Source organism: Anser cygnoides, chromosome 1 (genome assembly GCF_040182565.1).
Source record: "Anser cygnoides isolate HZ-2024a breed goose chromosome 1, Taihu_goose_T2T_genome, whole genome shotgun sequence".
Taxonomy (NCBI): domain Eukaryota; kingdom Metazoa; phylum Chordata; class Aves; order Anseriformes; family Anatidae; genus Anser; species Anser cygnoides.
The window spans coordinates 47,883,088-47,903,612 of record NC_089873.1 but is presented as its reverse complement, the minus strand read 5'-3'; the positions used below and the strand labels follow the sequence as shown (position 1 = coordinate 47,903,612).

General features: G+C 37.4%; 1 protein-coding gene across 4 annotated transcripts in view; it reads right to left on the bottom strand.

Annotated features, from left to right (window-relative positions):
- CDK17 (cyclin dependent kinase 17) overlaps positions 1 to 20,525 on the bottom strand; it is a 96,790-nt gene that overhangs the window by 53,163 nt on the left and 23,102 nt on the right. For 2 of the 4 annotated variants that reach the window (XM_048061266.2, XM_048061267.2), the window contains exons 2-3: positions 6,698 to 6,846; positions 2,191 to 2,229 (exon numbers count right to left, since the gene is read on the bottom strand). In XM_048061266.2, coding sequence (XP_047917223.1) covers positions 2,191 to 2,229; positions 6,698 to 6,815 — 157 coding nt within the window. In that variant the 5' untranslated portion in view covers positions 6,816 to 6,846. The remainder of the gene's footprint in view (positions 1 to 2,190; positions 2,230 to 6,697; positions 6,847 to 20,525) is intronic. The other 2 variants (XM_048061269.2, XM_048061268.2) reach the window with 1 other exon arrangement.

Sequence of the window (20,525 nt, the reverse complement as noted above, 5' to 3'; positions counted from 1 at the left end):
TCCTGAAGAAGTTGTTGTCAAGAAGCCCCTTCTTTCTTCAGAAGTCCTAGAATGTAAGTATGTGAATTTCTGACATTGTAGAGCTGATATCCTGCACTATACAATATTTAATTACACTGCTGGAAGCCAGTCAGACCCAATCAGTAAAATTAGTTGATTGCAGATGATGGCTCCCATAGAAGAAATATTTGAATAACCCAAAGCAGCTATAGATTTGCTGTTACCTGTACTCTCATGGAGCTGCATAAAAAGCACTGCATAAATTACTGTATATTTATACGTTATTTTATGAGATTGTTTCCTTGGACTCCGTTATGTGATACCCAGGAAAACATTAAACAGCTCTAAAAATAGAGCAGCCATTCAAAACCACTGTATATATTCATTAAATATGATGAAAGCTTCAAACTTGACTATTACAACATTACAAACTAAGCAGAACCTTTGAAGGATTCCTCCCATTGCTCAAAATTAATCCGAGTAGAGCAGTGATATCTAGAGCATGTCTTCTTCACTTGGAAGATGTGGCAGAAAATACTGGTAAAATACTGGAAGAAAAATGCTGAAAGAAAACTAAAGAAACACAGCCTTCAAGTTTCTCCCAGAAATGAAAGTGAAGTACCTCAGTGACTACAATGGCACTGTAATGATCCTGTAATTTTTTTTTTTTGGGGTGGGGTGGATGATAAGCTTTTCCATGGATTCTGTATAAGCTATAAAATAAGAGATAACACACAAGGTAAAAATGAGACCAGGACATCCAAAATACACTACAAAAAACCTTTCAGAGTTGAATTCATGTATGATGAGTTTTTGGCTTCTGTCTAGGTATCGAGACGAAGAAGATCACAAACAAATGAAAAATATTCAAAGCTGAAAGTCTGCCTCTGAGATTTATATATTTCATACTGTTGACAATTCTCAAGACTGTAGTTCTGGCCATCAGAACACTTGAACACAAGTTTGATAGTTCTACATCTTCTATCATGCATGACATACCACCAGTACTAATCTTCCCTCTAAAACGCCCACTTCCAGAAGACATTACACTACACAAAATCCTTCAGAACACTGTTACAGGTACAATTTAAATCAACATGTCAGCATTACAGCCAAGTATCCCTTGCCTCCCTCCTTGCCTTCCCACACACAACTACCCTGTAGCTCCCAACACAAATATCTGTGAGGCTACATTGCCAATCAAATCAGGAAAGAGAGGACCTAGTTCCTTTCTGCCCTACTTTCAGAAAAACAAAACAAAACAAAACAACAATAAAACAGCCAATATTTATTTTGCTTTTCTGTACTTCACAAGTATATCTGAATGCCACTTGAGAACAAATTTCTACATCTTCATCAGTGAGCCTACGCTAGTAGAAATTTGTTGTATATACAGAGTCCACCTCTGCAGCTACGCGCCACGTTCTCCTGCCAAACCTGTGCTCTGCTTCTGAAGGAACAGACTTAGGAGTGGACAAAAACTCCTCAAGACTACAGGTCTCTGAAGCATGCTTTCAGGCCCTGAATTTTCATGCTCATTTCACTTTATAAGCACTTCCACACACGAACAGAGCCTCCAGGTTTTGTGGGAAGGAGCAAATTAAAACAGAAGGGAAGAAAGAACACTATGTTGTGCAGGATACGTGGGATGGAAAAAACGTACTGAACAGTAATAACAAAAATTGATGTATGCCACAGCACAGAAGGTACGTACAGACTATAATAAAACCATTGTCAGTAGGGTGTAAGGAAGAGTACGAGGTTCAGTATTTAGCTGTGACAACTGCCAGTTATTTGTGGTAATCTATAGTTCTAGAATGAGCTCTATCACTTCTGGGGATTTCTTTTTTTTTTTCCTCCCCAGCATTTTTATATTGATACTTTCCTCCAGTATCAAGAAAGACATTGAACTGATTTATTACTTGTAAGTATTTCTGTGCTCATATTTTCAATCCAAGAACATTGTCTTGAAAATATGTTGCAATTCACTGTTTTCCTTACATACTCAAGGATTCACACACAGCAGATGGGACTTTCTCAGCTGTACTGAAGATGATATGAAATGACTACAACTACATAAAGATTTGGCTGTTCTGAGACAGCACAGCAACGTGTCAATTTTACAAACGTTTATTCTTCTTACCAGAGTAGTAACTAGTCATTAAGGCCTTAAACCTAAAAAACACTTACGCACTTTACTGTAGCTGATCCTTCCATTATTACTCACACCTGTAAAATTACAAAAAAATTATGCAAGTGTTTGTGAGAGTAGATCCCATGATCATTTGACTGAGCTACAACAGACTAAATAGAGATAAATATTATTCTATGATTCTGTGAAGTTCATGAAGTCAATTCTATCAGAACCTCACTTATTTTGTTTTAGCAAGTATGTATACATGTATAAATATATATAAAGAAAAAAAAGGCATATAATGGCTTTCCAACCAAATTGTTACTTATATATTAACGCAAGAGCTGTGGATGTATTTAGGAACGTATCTTGTAATTAATCTTAAAAGCATGCTTGGAGCTTATGATAATGTATTTAATAGTATTAGACAATACAGCCCGATATTTCACTTTCATTAGAGAGCATATTCATATGTGTTTAAAGCATTTGCATAAATTTTACAGTTAATTGGGCTTTAAATATGCATGATCTGGATGTTACTTCTAGCCAAATTTCATTAGTATGTCATTGGCAAGGAAAAATTTCAGGAGCAAATTTAGTTGTCAAGTGCTACAAATTACCATTTAGTATTTTTAATATTAATCTGAATACATATATTAACGTAGAACCTAAAATTAAAGGAACAAGCCAGCAAAATGTTATTGTGCTCGAATCAAGACAATTAAAAACAAACAACAAATCCAACTAATTAGTTTTGTATGGTAAAACATCAGAGACCATGACAAAGCTGCTGTTTTCAGATGAAAAAATACCCCAAAGTATCCTTTGTACAGCCCACAGTTCATAAGGCTTCAGATGTATATTAGGCATTTCATCAGTCCCTCTACTTTTACGGTTTATGCATCTGATTATGTGATGCTTTCACACCCAAAAGCCAATTATGATGAATGTAATTTGTAAGGCAGATTTAATCATACATAGGTTTCTGGTCACAAAGTAATTTGATGGTGTTCCAGAAAGAATACTGTTGATTATTCCACATTCAGTGCAATAGCTCTGTGCTACAGCATTGCTATTGCACCGAACAATATGGGTTGATCCCTCCTAATCCCATTTTGCTGCTGATGGGTAAGTGCTGCATGCTGAGACTGTACTGACATAACACGATGAAGGAGGCTGTGTGTGAAATGAGACTGCATACAAAAGGTCAGCTGATTCAGTGGTATCAATGCATTGCAAAAAAAATCAAAAGTTATGCATCTATTTTTACATCTGTGAACTACAAATGGGACAATTTGTTCTACATTAGGAGTAATGTTCTCTAAAACCAATCTTCGAACAACCCACTCAAATGTTAGAGCTAATGACAAGGTAGGTCTATGGATGAGAGCAGCAGCTACTTGGAATCAGAGGCAATTGTTCTGGGAGAGGAAAAGTTTGAGAGGGTGCTGAACAAGACAGGCTACTCCAGAAGGTCAACTGTGACAAAAGGTTCCTGGTATTACGTGCTCGTGATCTACATCTGGAATCACAGTGCTGAACCGTGACTTTCAAATATAGATTTTACAGGACACACATGAAAAATCAGAGATGAGTATGGATCCTAGGTCAGCACAGAAGTGGATTTCTATGAATGTAGTCTCTAAGGTGCAGCCGAACACACTTTTCAGGAAGAAAAAAAGCTGGCTTGTATAAAAAATATCTTTCAGTGAACATGGCCATCAGAATGGAATGACAGAAGACAAGACAGGTTAATCTCTAGGAAGAAAAAAATAAAAACAAAACAAAACTCAGAACAGCAGAAGAAAATTCTGTTGTAAATGCCTCTGGTATTTAGGTTCTACCCTTGCCTTTGGCATGGGAGAGAGAGTTGGCTAAACTACATATGAAGAACCACTTTCTGAAGACCGTCTGTACCCTGGACTTCGATTCTCTGTAGATGAAGATATTGGCTTACTTTTACTTACTACACTGTGTTTTCTAAGTTCAAGAACAGACCCAAAGTCTGCAAAATGGTCACATTTCTGTTTCTCTGTTCCACAGGGTGGACGAGCTATTTCTTCCTCCTAAAAGCAAAACTAGGGGAGAAGGTTGCTCCTGTCTTCTCAGATCAGCATTACCGCAGTAAAGAAATGCACTTCTGAGACCTTAATGTATCTGTCTTTTCCAACCCTAATGATTCTAACAACTCATAAGCTGTTCTTTAAGAGACTACATCTTCTCATGTGTCCCAGTTTGATATTTACAGCTAGTACAGGCTTCTTCACACTCCAATTACACATATAAAGACACTGAGGCAAGCCTTTCTCATTTAAGCATTCCTCTGTAAGTAATTTTTATGTCCACTGAAGGACCATTTTCCAGGCCGTGTTCACTACCTAACCCTAACTTGTCTTTCGCCAGAAGAGAGAACTCATTTCCTGTCTTTTTTTTCAGCAATTGTTGCCCAAATCTTGTCTCCTATGATCCATCTGAGAACTACTCCTTCCAAAATATCTTAAATAGTGGGAAAGTTAAGAGCTTCCTTTAGCAAAGCAGGACTATATGGTGTAGCAAGCATTTTTCCAACCTTACTTTCTAAGAGTTTTTGAAGGAAAAAAACAAACGAGGTATACTATCTTGTTCATCTCTGTAAGATCAAAGTTAAAACTGATACTAATACAAGCACTGTAAAAGTATCAGAAAAGGGAAGCAAATGGCAGTAAAACTTTTTTAAATGACAGAAGTGGATTAAAGATTACATGTAGCAACAGTACAATCTGTGTTTACTATCCTTCCTCTTTGAAAAAGATCTACAACGCTTCAATGTATCCAAAGGTATTCTATTATGGCATTGACAACATCTTGCAGTTCTAAACATAGTATGTATTATACAACAAAATATTGGCATATATTGGCATATAAGCTTCCTTTTGGCCAATGAGATAATGTGGAAAGCAAAGTAAAATGAGTATTGGAAGATAAATAAATAATTTGTAACTAGAAACATTTTAAATATCTACAGAGAAGTTAAGTCTGTCAAAGTTGGTTGAGAAATACGCAGAAGACATCTAAATATTGCTGCTTGAGATAATTCTCATATATTATAAACCACAAATAGAGTTATACAAGGTTTAGGATAGCATGAGCTCACATTTCAGAAACAAATTATTGTGTTCTTTCTACCTTGAGCTAGAACACAGAACGTGATCCAGTTTAAATCGAAGTCTTTTTATTCTTCCTGGATGCAGTTTTCAACTGAATCATTTCAGTAACCCAGTTCACTACATTCGCTGATGCTGGTGACAATTTTTGATGCTTATTTCCCAGCACAGAAGTAATATTCTTAGCACTTACTCGCATAATGGAATCAATCTATCAGAACTATATAGAGGTCTGAAGAAAATATGAGTCAGTAAGAAAGGCTAATACAAGCAAAACCATATTGGACAACTGCTCAGAATGTCTCAGAAAGTATTTTATACATACTAGTGCAAAAATACTACAATTATTGTTTTGGAGTAGATCTGTTGTATAAATGCATAAAGCTCTAACAGACATCATTTTCCAAGCTATCAGGCACAGCCCATGAAGAAGACAATAGCGATGAACAAGCCAGGGATTAAAGATAAAAATGAAAAACACAAATAGTTTTGTTTTGTCAAAGGTAAAGTCAGCTCGGTATGCATCAGATCTTGGATGGGGTTTAAAAGTCTGCAGGGCAAATTCCATTGCCTCTACTTCTGTTTAAATTTCCCAGTCTTGCCTGAATATTCCCACTGAATATTCAGAAACACTTATTGGTGTGAGGTGAAAAAAATTCAGATCACTTGATACTTGAGAAAATCTTAGATGTCAGCAGAACAAGAAATAATACTAATCAGCACAGAAGATGAAATATGACTTCGATGCTGCAGCCAAGGAAACAGAACAAAGAAACACAGTCTCTTCTAGTTGCTATTACTGCAACTTGGATTCAGATGCAGTTTTATCATTACCATGGATATTACAGCAGCCAGTACGCTTATGGAATCAGCGAAAGAACTGAATAAGAATACACAAACAAGATAGGTGTCCCGGATGCTTCTAAATGCCTTCATATTGTTGAAGAGAAGTTCTATTCAAAGACATGAAGAGGCGACAGAGTTCTCAGACTAGTGCACTACATCACCAATGATAATGTAAACGTTTTATTCAAAATACTTAAGCAATTATTATCAATATATTACTGAATAACGATTTTGGGAAATAAACTGAATTTGAAGCCATATGAAGTTGATGTAAGACCCTTTAAAGTCATACAATAAGGTGTTTATTGAAAGAGCATTACAATCCTTGCTGCTCACTACATTAAAATAGCAAATTAGGAAGCTTTGGATAAAGAGCTGTATAACAGTTTGATATTAAAGTAAACCAATAAACGACAACATATCAGACTGTTAAAAGAACTAGGCTAGTTAAATGTGAGTTAAATTAAAAGCTTGATAAGGAATTCCATGCAGCTATGAAAAATGAAAAAACCCAACACCATTCACTCAAGCAGGACCTGATCAAATTCGTATTTGAACGAAAAGATATGCTTACCATTATCTTTGCTGCTGTTCTCTTCAATTGTCATTTGTTCTGCTAGCTCAGACAATGATTCATCAATGGTCTGGCTTCCACGCAAGGTTAAGGAAAGTCTCCTCTTAAACTTTTTCATTCTATCAATATTAAGTCTGGCTTAAGGAAGCCTGAAAAGAGAGATTAAAAAACAAGAAGTGAAAAAAAATCAGTTAATCAGTAAACCAATTAACTCACATAAAAATGAAGGAAGACTTAAAGAAGTTTAAGTCAATATGCAAGTTATCCATAAAACATTAATATCCTTAGACAAAAGCAACTCTACTGGACTGAAGAAGAATGTCTAGAGACGTGCCCATACACTTTTGCAATTTTGGTAACTGTTAGAGAAAGCAAAAATCTTTGCTTAAGAAAAAAACATAACCGCTAATTCGATCGCTATTTAATTTTACAATCCAATAATAAAAATTAGCAGTCATTGGAAGACTTGACAAGCGCACACTACTGCCTCCTTTACCGCACTTCCCCTGCCTATGTCACTGCACTCCCCCTACAGTCCCTGTCACCAAACCTGCTGAGGATGATGATGCTGAACCTTCGCTCCCTTTCAGCCCATCTGCTTAAGGATGACAGGTTACTGACCTGCTCTGTATCTTGCCCTTTTCACAAAAGGAGGAAGTGGACAACACTAAAAGCCTTAAACACAAATGCAATTCTCAAACCCAATCCTACCTAGGGAGATGATAGCCAGGACCTGACAATGACAGCTAGGATGGATACTTCTCTCCAGTCAGGCAATAAGACTAAACTGGGAACAAACCAGAGGCACCTTCTCTGTGGAAAATGGTAGGCAAACAAAGAAGCAATAATAACAAAGGTATAGGTAGATAAGCATGTTGCCACAGGTCTAAGCTGGTAAGTGAACTTTGTCATGTAAGGGCAAACACATGGCGCACTGCAATAAGCACACTTCTTTCATTTCCCCCTATGGATAATTCACCCTAAATGTTATTTCACAGGAACTTGTTCATCTGCTCATAGCCTCCAATACACATATACAGGCAATGTCAAACACAAGCACAGCATACTTGTATTTCTGAGCTGCTCTTATCTTTTCTCCTGCTTCTATCAGCCTCTTCACACTCCAAAATGCATAATTCGCATACAAAATTAGAAAATCAAGTTTTGCCTGATGTCCTCCTCCAGAGAAATGCAAAAAGTAGTACTTTAAATATCTACGCTGAACAACAAATTCTGAATATGATTACTGTTATATTGACAACATCCCTCTAAGCATACACTTCGCAACTGCGTAGCTTACTCTTTGTCTAGATATTAGATAATAAAAAGGAGAACAAACTGGTGGAAGAAGCTGGAAGTTGCTGCTAATGGTAGGAGAACGCCTATGCACCCTAAAACATCACAAGGCTATGCTGCATGCTACAGTAAGTAACACATAGGGATGGATAAAAGATGACCTTTGGGATTTGAGCCCAACAGCCTGAGATGAACAATACAAACACTGACAAAGAAGGAATGGTGTCCAAGGGGAGAGAGGTAGATTACAAAACAAGGTTAACGCCTTATACAGCCACAGCTACTACAGTAGTAGGCAGAAAGAGGCATTGTGTACAGACACGTAGAAAAAAAAATAACCTTCTGGAGATGCAGTTAGGCCATCAGTTTCCAAACTGTACTCTTCTTTTAATGCATTTCTGTACGTGCAATAAAGCCACACCTTAGCATGAATAATTTCTATCTCCTCTCACTCAAAAGCAGGATATTCTTATTGTTAAGAAACTGAACTCAGAGCATGTTCCAAGAGAACATTTACTTTTCCTGTTCAGGACCTGCTCTAAAGAAGTTATTTGAGACTGTTGTGTTTCTGTGTTTATTTTAACTTTTCCAAAATGCTGGCCTATGTTTCTTCTTAAAAATTTAGTCTTTAAAAAAATATATCAGGGCACATTCTTTATTTGTGGTTTTACTCAGTTCTCCTACAGTGTTTTTGAAGCCTGCATCTCCCTACATGTATTACTCTCAAAAAGGATACATGGAATTTTTAGCTATGTAATGCCCTAAAGCTAACTGAAAGCACAACAATTTCTTTCCAATTTTCCACTTGGGCAGTAACTGAAAAAACAGATGCCTTTATATGGAAACAGGCTGTTCCTGGCTTTTAATCTTGCAAATATTTAAGCCTACACAATTTGCTAATCAAAAAGATGATCTACTGCTGAACAGTATTACATACAAATGAACAGAGACAGATTAGAAAATCCAAGAGATTCTAAATCTCAAGATAATATAAAAGTACATATTTTGTTAACTATACTTACAAAATTCCTCCTGTTACAGAAGGGTTCGTGGAGTGCTGAAGCACTAATTTTACCAAGATTCTGAGCAAGTTCAGGACTTGACTTTGAAAGAATTTAACAGTAAAAAGGAATCAGGAATGGGAATCCACATGCAAGTAAGTGCTTCCTTCTACTGAAATGTAATTAATGTTTTTTTTAAAATGGAAAAAAAGTTGCTCACTGATATGAAACTAAATTTTCCTGTTCCTGCCTTAAAGCATTCTTGCTAATTCAGACATGTAGAGGATATATATTAAAAACAAACAAACAAACAAAAAAAGAAAAGCAATTTAGAAGGAGTGACCAGCATTTAGCACTTGAGAATGTCCTGACTTTTTGACTTCTTCATCCTCACTTGTGGCCAAAATTGTAGAACCTGATAAATCTTGGTATTTGGAGACAAGGTCTCAGAGAACAGATCTTCCAAAATACAATCTACACAACCCAAAGGTAGCACTGGTTCTCTAAAATGACAGCAACTTCAGAGAAAGGGTGATTTTAATTCACTGAAACAAAATTAGAGGGAAGTAATCTGACATTCATTTTCACCAGTTTGTAATAGATGCACGCTTATTTTCACTGTTTAACAGGAAACCTGGCAAATCTAAAATGGAGTTACTTGATTAGTAATATACATCCAGTGGTTATGATTAGATGCAGTAAGACTGATGATTTTCCCCTAAGTTCTTAGTAATTGTGAGATGAATGCGCACTGTTGTTTTTGTTTTGGAGCTTTAGAACAGAACCCAGAACAGAGCCACCAGCAGAAAAGAGATGAAGATAAGTGCAGGCCTCTCCTTCACTATGAGTCCAGAGGAGGGCCATGAGGATGATCAGAGGGCTGGAGCACCTCTCCTATGAAGACAGGCTGAGGGAGTAGGGGTTATTCAGCCTGGAGAAGAGAAAGCTCTGAGCAGACCTTACAGAGGCCTGCCAGTGCCTAAAGGGGGCCTACAGGAAAGTTGGGGAGGGACTCTGTGTCAGGGAGCGTAGTGATGGGACAAGGAGTAATGGCTTTAAACTAGAAGAGGTTTAGATTAGACACTGGGAGGAAATTCATTACTATGAGGGTGGTGAGGCACTGGCACAGGCTGCCCAGAGAAGCTGTGGATGCCCCATCCCTGGAGGTGCTCAAGGCCAGGCTGGATGGGGCCTTGGGCAGCCTGCTCTGGTGGGAGGTGTCCCTGCCCATGGCAGGGGGTTAGAACCAGGTGATCCTTAAGGTCCCTTCCAACCCAAACCACTGATTCTATGACTTGACTGTTCTGTTTTGTGGATTTATCTACTCTGAATTTCAAATTTGTATCCAAAACAACTATTTGAGATGTCATAGCAGATAGATGCATACACTTGAATGCAGCTAATGGAAATTCTAGTCTTCTGCAGACAGAATGAGGACAGGCAATCTGACACGGTACTATCTGTTACAACCCAGAAAAGCTATCAGAGACATATTTGTTCAATCCTTAAACTGATAGGAAGGAAGAAATAATGTATTAAAGGCACTGCTCCTTCTTACAAATGACTTCCAGTCTAACCCTCAACAGTTGGTTTTCATCGTTAGAAGCACCACTATTAAATCCTTCCAGACTATACTAAAATTTACCTTTCATACATTTTTCTCCTCAGAACCTGCGACAAAAAGTTTCCAATGCTCACTGTCATTAGCTCAGTTTGCTTCAAACTCCCATTTCCCTCTCAATGTCATTTAAAAGTATGCATTTCTAAAAACAAACTCCCCAGTTTTTAAATCATCAAGGTAAAATCAGATTTAAACATGTGGGTTCTGGCTCCCTTTCTCTGTATCAGGCCCATCCTTCCCACAATGCCTGTACTACAGCACTTTCCATTTGGCCAAACCAGATGTCCACAATACCCTGGATATATAGCAGAAACATATTAAAGCATTTACATTCTATATTAATATCTAGATTCCACACTCATCAAAAATCAGAGGCCTTATAATGCTGATAGCTAAAATCCTGTCCCCCCCCAACTCCCAGCCCCCGATACGGTGAAGTGAAAAAAAGGAATGCAGGTCTTTATATGCAGTTAGCGTATGCTATGTGCTTAATCCTTGTAAGCTTAAACAAATTCAGCTGAAATTTTCAGAAGCAATGAAAATATTTAACAGCTTACATTTTAGCTGGTTTATTTCAGGAGGGTCAAAGATACTGATGGCTCACCAAGATCTGGCTGATTCAAAGCCCTTTGAAGTCAGTGGGAACCCGTCCTTGAACTTCAATAAGCTTTGGATCAGACTAAGCGCTGACTCTTCTGTTTCCAGATGTTAAATTGCATTAAGATGCATCTACACAGAGATTAAGCATTTTAAAATTTACTTTTCCACTTAGGCACACAATGAAGCTGCTACTTGATTGTTTTTACAAGCTGCTTTACAAGAGGGTGAGGTGCTTCCCAAACATCTAAAGGCAGTTAGAAAAACTCATTATCTGAAGACAACAGCTGAAGTGGGAGGAAAGGACAAGTCCAGAAACCTTCAGTACCAGCAGCCTGTAGCAACAGTGTGGACACGGGATGGGTCTTTGTACTGGGTATGGCCACCACAGTCTTAAAGAAGTGCTAAGGGACTAAAGCCACCGGCCGGGGACATAAAAGAAAGCAGACCGCAGCATGGCCAGTCTGAAGGGCTGGATGCTCACCGGGTAGCCCAACATCAGGTCCTAGGATGGAAGAAGGCAAACACATACAAGGGGCACCAGCCCGATTCTGTGAAATGTACAAAGTGGTACATTTCCACTGCAGTGGGCCAAATTGGGTGAAGATGTTTTTTAAAAAGTGAAAAAAGGTACAAGTATGGCAGTTTGGTAGAGATCTGAAGATTCCATTGAGACTTACATTTTTTAGAATCTAAGATGGAAAAATCAAGTATGCTATTACTGACTGAAGAATAAAAACTGTCCGCACTACCAGAAACAAGAACAGCAAGAACCGTGACACTCTTTCTCATGCGGTCCTTGGTATTGCAGTTCTCCGTGATTCTCAAAATCCCTGGCATCATTCACTGTGTCTTTCAAAGCTGAGCAGTTGATCATTCAACCTTCCACCAGCGTTTTAATTACACCAGTTGCATGTCTGTTATTTGCAAGCAGATAATAAACTATGTGTCATTCATTTGTTTGGCCGCATTAATAACTTTAGATGCATATCATTCAGGAATAAGTATTTCTGAAGGTGATAATCCAAGCTTGTGTCAGAAAGAAGTCTGAAAAACTCAGAGTAATGAAAACAACATTAATTAAAAACAGAAACAGGAAACACCTGTCAAGGATATTGTCCCCTTAATCTAAAGAAGAAAAACAGCTTTCTGTAGTTTGCTTTTATTAAACTGTTCTCAATCTACCTGAGTTTGGAAAAGGAAAAGAAAAAAGCTACTGATGACACAAACATCTTGCACATCAAATACAGAACAAAATTAATTACACTGTGAAATATACAGCTAATTCATCTAGGATCATAAACCAACAGTTTGAGTACTTGTAAAATTCACATCTAATAAAGATGAACTTCCTTACAATCACAAATCCACTCTAAAAGAATAGATTATACATGTGGCATCTTACTCATTGCATCTGTTCCAACTTGCATTTGTTCACATCAGGCCAAAAAAGTAATTCTACTGAGTTTTTCCATGCTCAGCCTTTAGAAACAACGTGACTGGCCAACTAGACTGTCTTCTTGTTAGGAACAGAACCACTTCAAAAATTATCTTTTATGCTGCATTTGGTCAAAGAACTGACATCGCGCAGATAGAAGCAACATCTAACAAACAAGACCATTGTTACCGATTGAAAAAAAAAAAAAAGCATGAAGTCAAATATCAGCGCCTAGTTTGACCTCCCAGCAACAGAAAAAAAAAAGTCAAAAGGACCCTCACAGCCTCTTCTTCATGAATAAGACAATATTCAATATGGAATTTATCTTCTATGGTGAGGCCCCTTTTTATGTATTTATAGATTGCAGCCAATTAATTACTGAAAACTGGAAGCACAAATGTATTCACAAAGCTTAACTTCTTATCACAGGCTGGTTTTCCTACCTAATGTAGGCAAAGAGGCTCCTCCCAACGTGAATAAGAGCATCTATATTCAGCTCCTGATCTAGATCATCAACTGGAAGAACCTTTGCATACAGAGGAAACATATGGAAATTGGCCTGTCCTAATTTAATTTAGATTAGGAATGCATTTCCTTTTCTCCCTCCTTTTGCCTTTAAATAGTAATGAAGTACAGAAATCAAAACAAATCAAAACAAAACCATAAAACCTTTATGTTTAAAAACAAACAATCAAAAGTAAACATTAGAATAATTACTCTGGGTGTATTTAACTATACCACTGGTTCAGGAATTGAAAGGAACAACCTCCCCCTGGCCTGCCAAAGGGTCAAATCTGGTAGTCCTTTTTCCTGTCATATACTTACCTTTTTTCTCTTGGACTCAGAAAGTTTTACTTAGGCAATCACAGCAAGATTACATATTTTAAAACGTACACACATATTCTCTCCTGTACACACTAGCAATATCAAATAACAAAAAATATCAATAAAGGCATTGTATTTTATATCTCCCTAGATTAGATAGGTTGTACTAACGCTTCATGTTAATTATCAAAGGTTCTGTTCTCTCACCAGCCAAGTGAAAAAACACAGTACATGTCTGGTTAAATTGGCTGACATTTAAGCCAACAAAATCAATGAGCTGACTGGCAAAGCTTCTTGCATTTGCTGTTAGACCCATAAACCGAAAGTCTTTTTTCCCTCTTGTAGGGGAAGGCAAAAACCAGAAGACTACATGAATATAACATATATATTACCAATGAGCCATGGAACTTTCCATCTCTAAATATACAACGAGTACTGGAAACCAAAATGTCTGTAATGTGACTGGGTTGGATTAATACACATAAAGTGCCTTAACACAGCTTCTGAAAAATATATCTCTAAAAACTGTGCACGGAAAGCTTGCTGCCCCCTAACACGGAGATTGCTTTAGTAACCAATTTACAGTGTTGCAGTCATCACTTCTGGGACCACCTTTCTTTAGCCTTGCAAACGAGCCACTCTTCGGAAGAAAACTTAGCAGAAAACCTCTTCAAGGCTCAAGAATACTAACTCTAAAACTGAAAATGAACTGCACTCTTTTGAGGGCCTGAACTATTTTATCGATAAAAGGTCTGGACTTTCAAAAGATAAAGGGTTTCTTTTATTGCCAGGATTCAGGCACAAAATGGAAGAATCTCACACAGGAGCACCTTTGCTTAACTTCCAGTAGTTCTCAGTCTAGCAACACCTGTCCTGGAAGCAACTTTCATGATTCGTCTTTAATACTTGCTTTTTGTTGTGCGCACAAACAAAAAATTACATTTACAACCTAAGACTTAGGCCAATGAAAAGCTTCAACTTATCTCAATATTTGTGAATCAAGCACCACAAAATACAACAAAACCACTGTAGCACTGTAAAGTAAGATAAAAACTAAAGACATCACTGATTTGGCTAAACAAATAATAGTTACAAAAATTTCTAAGCAAAATTTTAAAAAGTTTTGGTCTTTTTCTCTTAAAATGGAAATGAATTACAATTGGCCGAAAAGGCCTTACATTAAAACCCATAACCAAAAAAAAAAGTAAAACCAAGCTCTTCCACAATTACTGTATGTGTACATTTCTGTGCATATAAGTAATATCAAAGATGTCAGGAATGGTTTAAAAAGACAGCTTTGGATGCATTCCTCTCATACTTCTATAGGTGTGCAAAAGGCAACTCATTGAAAAAAAACTGCAAAGGAAATAAAGCAATTGATTTTTTAATTTTTTTTGGGGGGTGAATAAAGCACAGTATAACAACACGGAGAATTTTCAGTTAGTTAAAAAGAGACAACATAAACAGTATGTTCTATGGTATGTTCTACAACATACATGATGTTTTCCCTATTAAGAATGACCGGCCACATTTAATAGCCGATGCACTGAAGGCATTACATTAGGACATAAAACAAGATATTAAGATAAAATTGGTGTGATAGAACAGGCTCTTTGGAGATTTATTTAATGCATTAGATGTATGCTCAATATATTCTGTTTTTCTAGAGATTTCTGATAACAATGAACAGTGGTACAATTACTATTTCTGAAACAATACAGAGATGGAATACCTTGGCTAAAACTAAGAAAGTCACTGCTGACAGAAACAATAGCCTAAACAAGTTTTTCATGGTCAGGCTCAGTATGTGTAAAACCTCCACAGAGAGATTTTAAAGACAGTTCTAAATAGGGAGTAAATAAATTCACTCTAGCAATGAACAATCTCTGAATTGTGGTTCAAAAATGCATTAGAATTAATAAATGCATTTTACCTAAATAAATGTATAAATTGCTGTGATTCAGTAATTTTAAAAACTCACAAATTCCTATATTTTCTTTCCTTCTCCAATCATGTAATTGATACAACTCCAGAAATACCTCGCTAACAGACAAGCTCTGAACAACAAGTCAATTGCAAATTTTTCTGCTGTATTAATTTTTACATAGCAGTCAAGATGTCCCAGCATGGGACCAATTTGTTCTGTTGCAACCTTCAGACAAATGCTGCTACATCTGTCTGAAATGTTCCTGCTGCCATTTAATGGTCAACTGGATATGCACATGGACTCGGAGTGCTCCTGCTCTCATTTCAGTACCCATTGCCAAAGATACTAAACACGTAAGACACTATGCCTAATGCAAATCATGATCTAGCTGAGAACCTGGGAAAGAAAGAAGAGTTTTGATCTATGTTTGGATCCATAAATAGTTGTGTTGACAACAGCAAGGTGGTGGCAACATATTGTACAAGGCAGAGGAGAAAAAGCATGAGATTGCTTAAGTCAACTTAATACCTTCCTCGAAGTAGAGCACTGACCACTAGTGTACATCAAATGCAACATCAGACTGTCCAGCAATGCGGTATTGCTGCTGTGTACTAGAAAGGTGACCCAAAAACCTGCAGAGCTTTGCCTTTAGCCTATTTAGCCTTGCTTATCAAAAACTGGGAGATAGCATAAATGCAACCTATGAATAATATAAAGGACAACTGTGCAAACGTGGTTAAGGAAAGCTGACATGGGAAAACAAGAACAAATGGATATGAAACGAAGAACAAGCATTCAGCGCAAGCACCTTCATCCTCGAATAGCTCAGGCTGTTCCCACCACGTAATGACCATGCGCCGGTTCTTCTTCATGCTTCTGCTGCAGTGACGTCCCGCTCCCAAATAAAGTCACCCTACCATACCTCACAACAGGTACTTTCCAGGGTACTTTCAAGGAACAGATAAAAAAAACAGTACCTCTTCACTTAAACATACAAAATAAGGCAACTGCCATACATCAAGCTGTCACAACTTCACTGTCGGTGTACAGACAAGAACCCTACGCTAAGACTAACAGATTTGGAGAATGAGGATTTTTCTGTACCACTGGGTGTTACTTTTCCCTCTCTGCGCAGGTAATTCTTCTTTCTGTGGCTTCTACAAACAGTCTTAAATATTACTCTGCCTCCAAGTGACTGAGACTGTCCAGACAAGAATTCCCAAATTCCGGAACGCAGCAAAACAACTCAGTTACAAATACGCAATTTGGGCAAGTCTGGCTAACCAGCTGAGAGGCCTCTTCCATTCCAGGCTGGACAAATAGCACAGCACATCACTCAGACTTTACATTACCTTCTCTCAGTAGGGGCAATTCTCTGCCTGAAGGCAGCAAGTCTCCCGGGCCTTCAGCAAAGACCAGGATTAATGAACACATCTCCCTTGGCAGTGATAAGAGGTCAGCTAGACTCAGGAACCAGGAGACAAATAGCAAGCAGTAAAATGGCAATGGGCTAATCTATAAGTAAATGACAGGTCAGTGAGACAGCATTAATATATGGGGAAACTGGGAGAGTAGCAACTATTAATGTCAATCAATAATATTAAACCATACATGAAAAATTAGCAAACAAAAACATAATCACACTCTAGATTTTTTTTTTTTAAACAGAACTGATACAGGTAAAATAATTGTGACTAATACCAGGTAAGCAACATTGATCTGTCAACAACAGCAGGTGTACACACCTGAAATCAGAATTTCTCCAGGATCCTTTAAGCCAGAGTAAAGATAACTGGGTACTTCATTATGAGAAGAAAGCAGTAAAAGGATCACACAGCCCGTACATAGCACTGTTAATGAGCACATCGTTGTGCTGGGCAGGCCCATTTGCTCTATTTTGTTTTCCTGCCAGAAGGAGGAAGTGGAATTTTGTTTGTCTTCAAAATTATTTCTTCTGAATTACTGTCGTGACCACTATTCTGCTGTTGGAATCTATCACGTAGGCAGTCTCTTCCTGCCATGGATGATACCGTCCGCAGCAAACTAATTCGCATTCTCAATCTCAATCGCATTGCAGAGGCTGATGTTGCTACTGCTGTCAGTGACCTGGATAACGCTGCCAAACGGCAGGATTTGTCTCACAAAGAAAATGTTTTATGAATAGGTAAACCTGAATTACTGCCTATACAGGGAGATACTCAACATTCCCTAGAGAATATAACTTCAGTAACGTTTTACGTCACAGTCTAATATAGATCTATCCTGAAAGCAATTTTTTCAGAGAAGTGCTGAAGCAGTTTTGCTCTAAAACTCCAGGGGAGAAAAAAAATGAGCGCTAACCATTATTATAATGCCACCAGATGACATAAAACTCAAAACAGTCCCGCAGAGTTGCTCAAGGACATGTAGGACCAATATTTCTCTACACCAAGAGAGCAGTCCAAGCTCCTGTAAGTCCTTCCTCCTTCCCCATGACATTCTTGCAGTAACTTGGTTTCCATAACGCCATTTGCTGTCTGGAGTCTCTGGGCTGCTAGATGCATGTACCAGAAAATTTATTTTACCACCCAAGCATGCTACTGTTGAAGAGTAACAAGAAGAATCCCTTACACTGCAGTTCATTCTGTTTTTGTAACTAGGATCCCTAAGCCTGAAATTAAATACTCTGAGAAGTTGCTATGGAGCAATGCAGTTTTCACTTGCAGTGCCTGTACTTCTGCAGTTTCACTTTCATTAAAATCAGTCTACATTTCTGTTTAATAAAAGGGAACCCAAGAGAAGGCCTTCAAAAGGAATAGTCATCTCTTCCTCATTAGTAATTTATAAAAGCACAAAGTAGTCAAGTTATGACGCCATCCCTCCAGTGTCTATCTCTGATCAAGGTTTGTCAGAGATCACAAGAAACACTTTTTGGAGGGATTTTTACTAGGGTATCACAAAGATTGTATTTACATAATTTCTGACATAATCTGGGGATTTCCTAGCTCTTCTGTATGATCCTCGCTGCCTCAGCAGCTCTTTCACTGTGAAGCTATGGTGACCACAGACTAAGATTCCTTGTGAAGGAAGGACTGTGGGCTGACACTCCTCCTTCCTTTACTTGGTCAGACATGCATAAACTTGCCTTCTGTGAGATAAATGAACTCACCAGTGGGCTTTTAAAATTTTCTTTTTACTACATTTGAGAACTCCTTATTTTGGAACTTCAGAACCACCTTGCCTTATTTTTTCTGCTGCCCTCAAAACACAAAGTGAAACAATTTCAACAGCTCTAAGGAGGTACTATGGATACCTCTATAGTCAGTTCTGCTAATTCTTGAGGCTGTCCCAACAACTATACTTTCCAACTTTATGAATGCATTCCTATTTAAGAGGAGAGGCTTCAACATAATGCAGATGAAGAGCTCAGGATACTAAATTATGAGAACCTAAAATGGGGCAATAAAATCCACCAGAGAACTATAAAAATGTCATAATATAGCAAGACGATCAATGTTTAGAGAATTATTCCATAAATTAGGAGAGCTGTGTTCTTCACAACTTAGCTATCTCTGCTACTGGACACAGGGTCAAAAATGCAGTTATTGAACATGCAGGAAGAAAATATAGACAAATTTTTATCTGATTATGAAAGACTTCCCTTCTGAATTCATTAACGTTATTTAGAAAAAGAGTTGTATGAGAACGTTGTTGGTGGCAGCCAACGTGGTACATATGAAGTGCCTTCTGTCTGACTAAGATTTCAGAAGCACATACACTATTGCTTTACACAAAAAAAAATAGTAAAACATACTCAATTTAATGAAAGCAAATGTAGTTTCCAAGAATTCAAGGCTAAATTTGCTGCAATAAAGAGCTGTTGTTAAATGATTATTTCATGATTTATAAATATTTGTATATATTCTTGTTTAACAATTTATTAAAATTTTAATAATTTAGTTCAATTTCCAGAGAACGAACAAGTCAAAATATATATTATCTTGGTTACTGTTACTGAAACCAAACAAAGATAAAAGAAAACTGATAATGGAGAAATCTGATACAGAAATCTATGGAAGGGGCAAGCAGCCAAGTGAACATACGAAAACTGTACAGGTTATGAAGACCACAACTCTAACCCCTTTTCAAAGACTCGTGTTTAACAGCTCTAACTTGTACTTTGCTGTCCACATTATAATTTATGTAAAAGCTACTTCAATTGTCTGTTCAGCTTATCAGTATTCAATTACACTAAAGCATATGAGCCACTGAAGAGAAATGCAGTTCTATCATCATACAGCCCTAGGGGGGAAAAAAAAAAAAGTATGAAAGTATCAGCTATTTTCATTTCTAATATCCTACCAATACTGCCTCTACTTAAAAAAAAAAAAAAAAAAAAAAAAAAAAAAAAAAACTTTGCAAATTACATGTCAGGAGCAGTACACAAAAGCTTCCTTTTGTTAGGGAAGTCACCTTGGAATATACAGTTGAAAAAGGTTACAACAAAAGAATTTTCAAGGCTAAAAGTAAATCGATGTTTCCATGATAAAGCAACTACAGCCACTGAAGAGGGATGCTTCAGCACTGAATTGCAACTAGGAATGAACGGCAGCCATATGCAAACTATGAAATGACAGGAGGGGAGAAAGAGAAGAAGAGAAGAAAGTCACAAGGTATTTAAAAGAAAAGTAAAGGAAGAAAGTACTAGAGTAAGCTACATGCAACAAGTTCTCTCACCAATAAAAAGGGAAAATGGTAACAGGGACTTGGTCTCCATCGTAAGACTGTATTGGGCTACCTAATTACTAGATCAAAACTCCACACACTCATGCAATGCAAAGCAGCAGAGCTCTCTGGCTTCCCTGTACGAATTGTTCAAAACACTTTGCATCTGTAATTCTGTTCCAATTCATCCAAATCCAAATAGAAATCTTGTTTTATTCAGAAATAAGGTAATATTCAAAGTTTTTTTTTTTTTTTTTAACTGAATTCATTTTCATTCATCCCCCGTAGGTAAATCAATAACAATTTCTTTACTGAAACAGTAAAAGACATGCCATGATTTATGCGAGAATGCTAGCATAAAAACAAATGACAACTCTTACACAGAATGAGAGACAAAGCAGTACACAAACTTCTTTCTT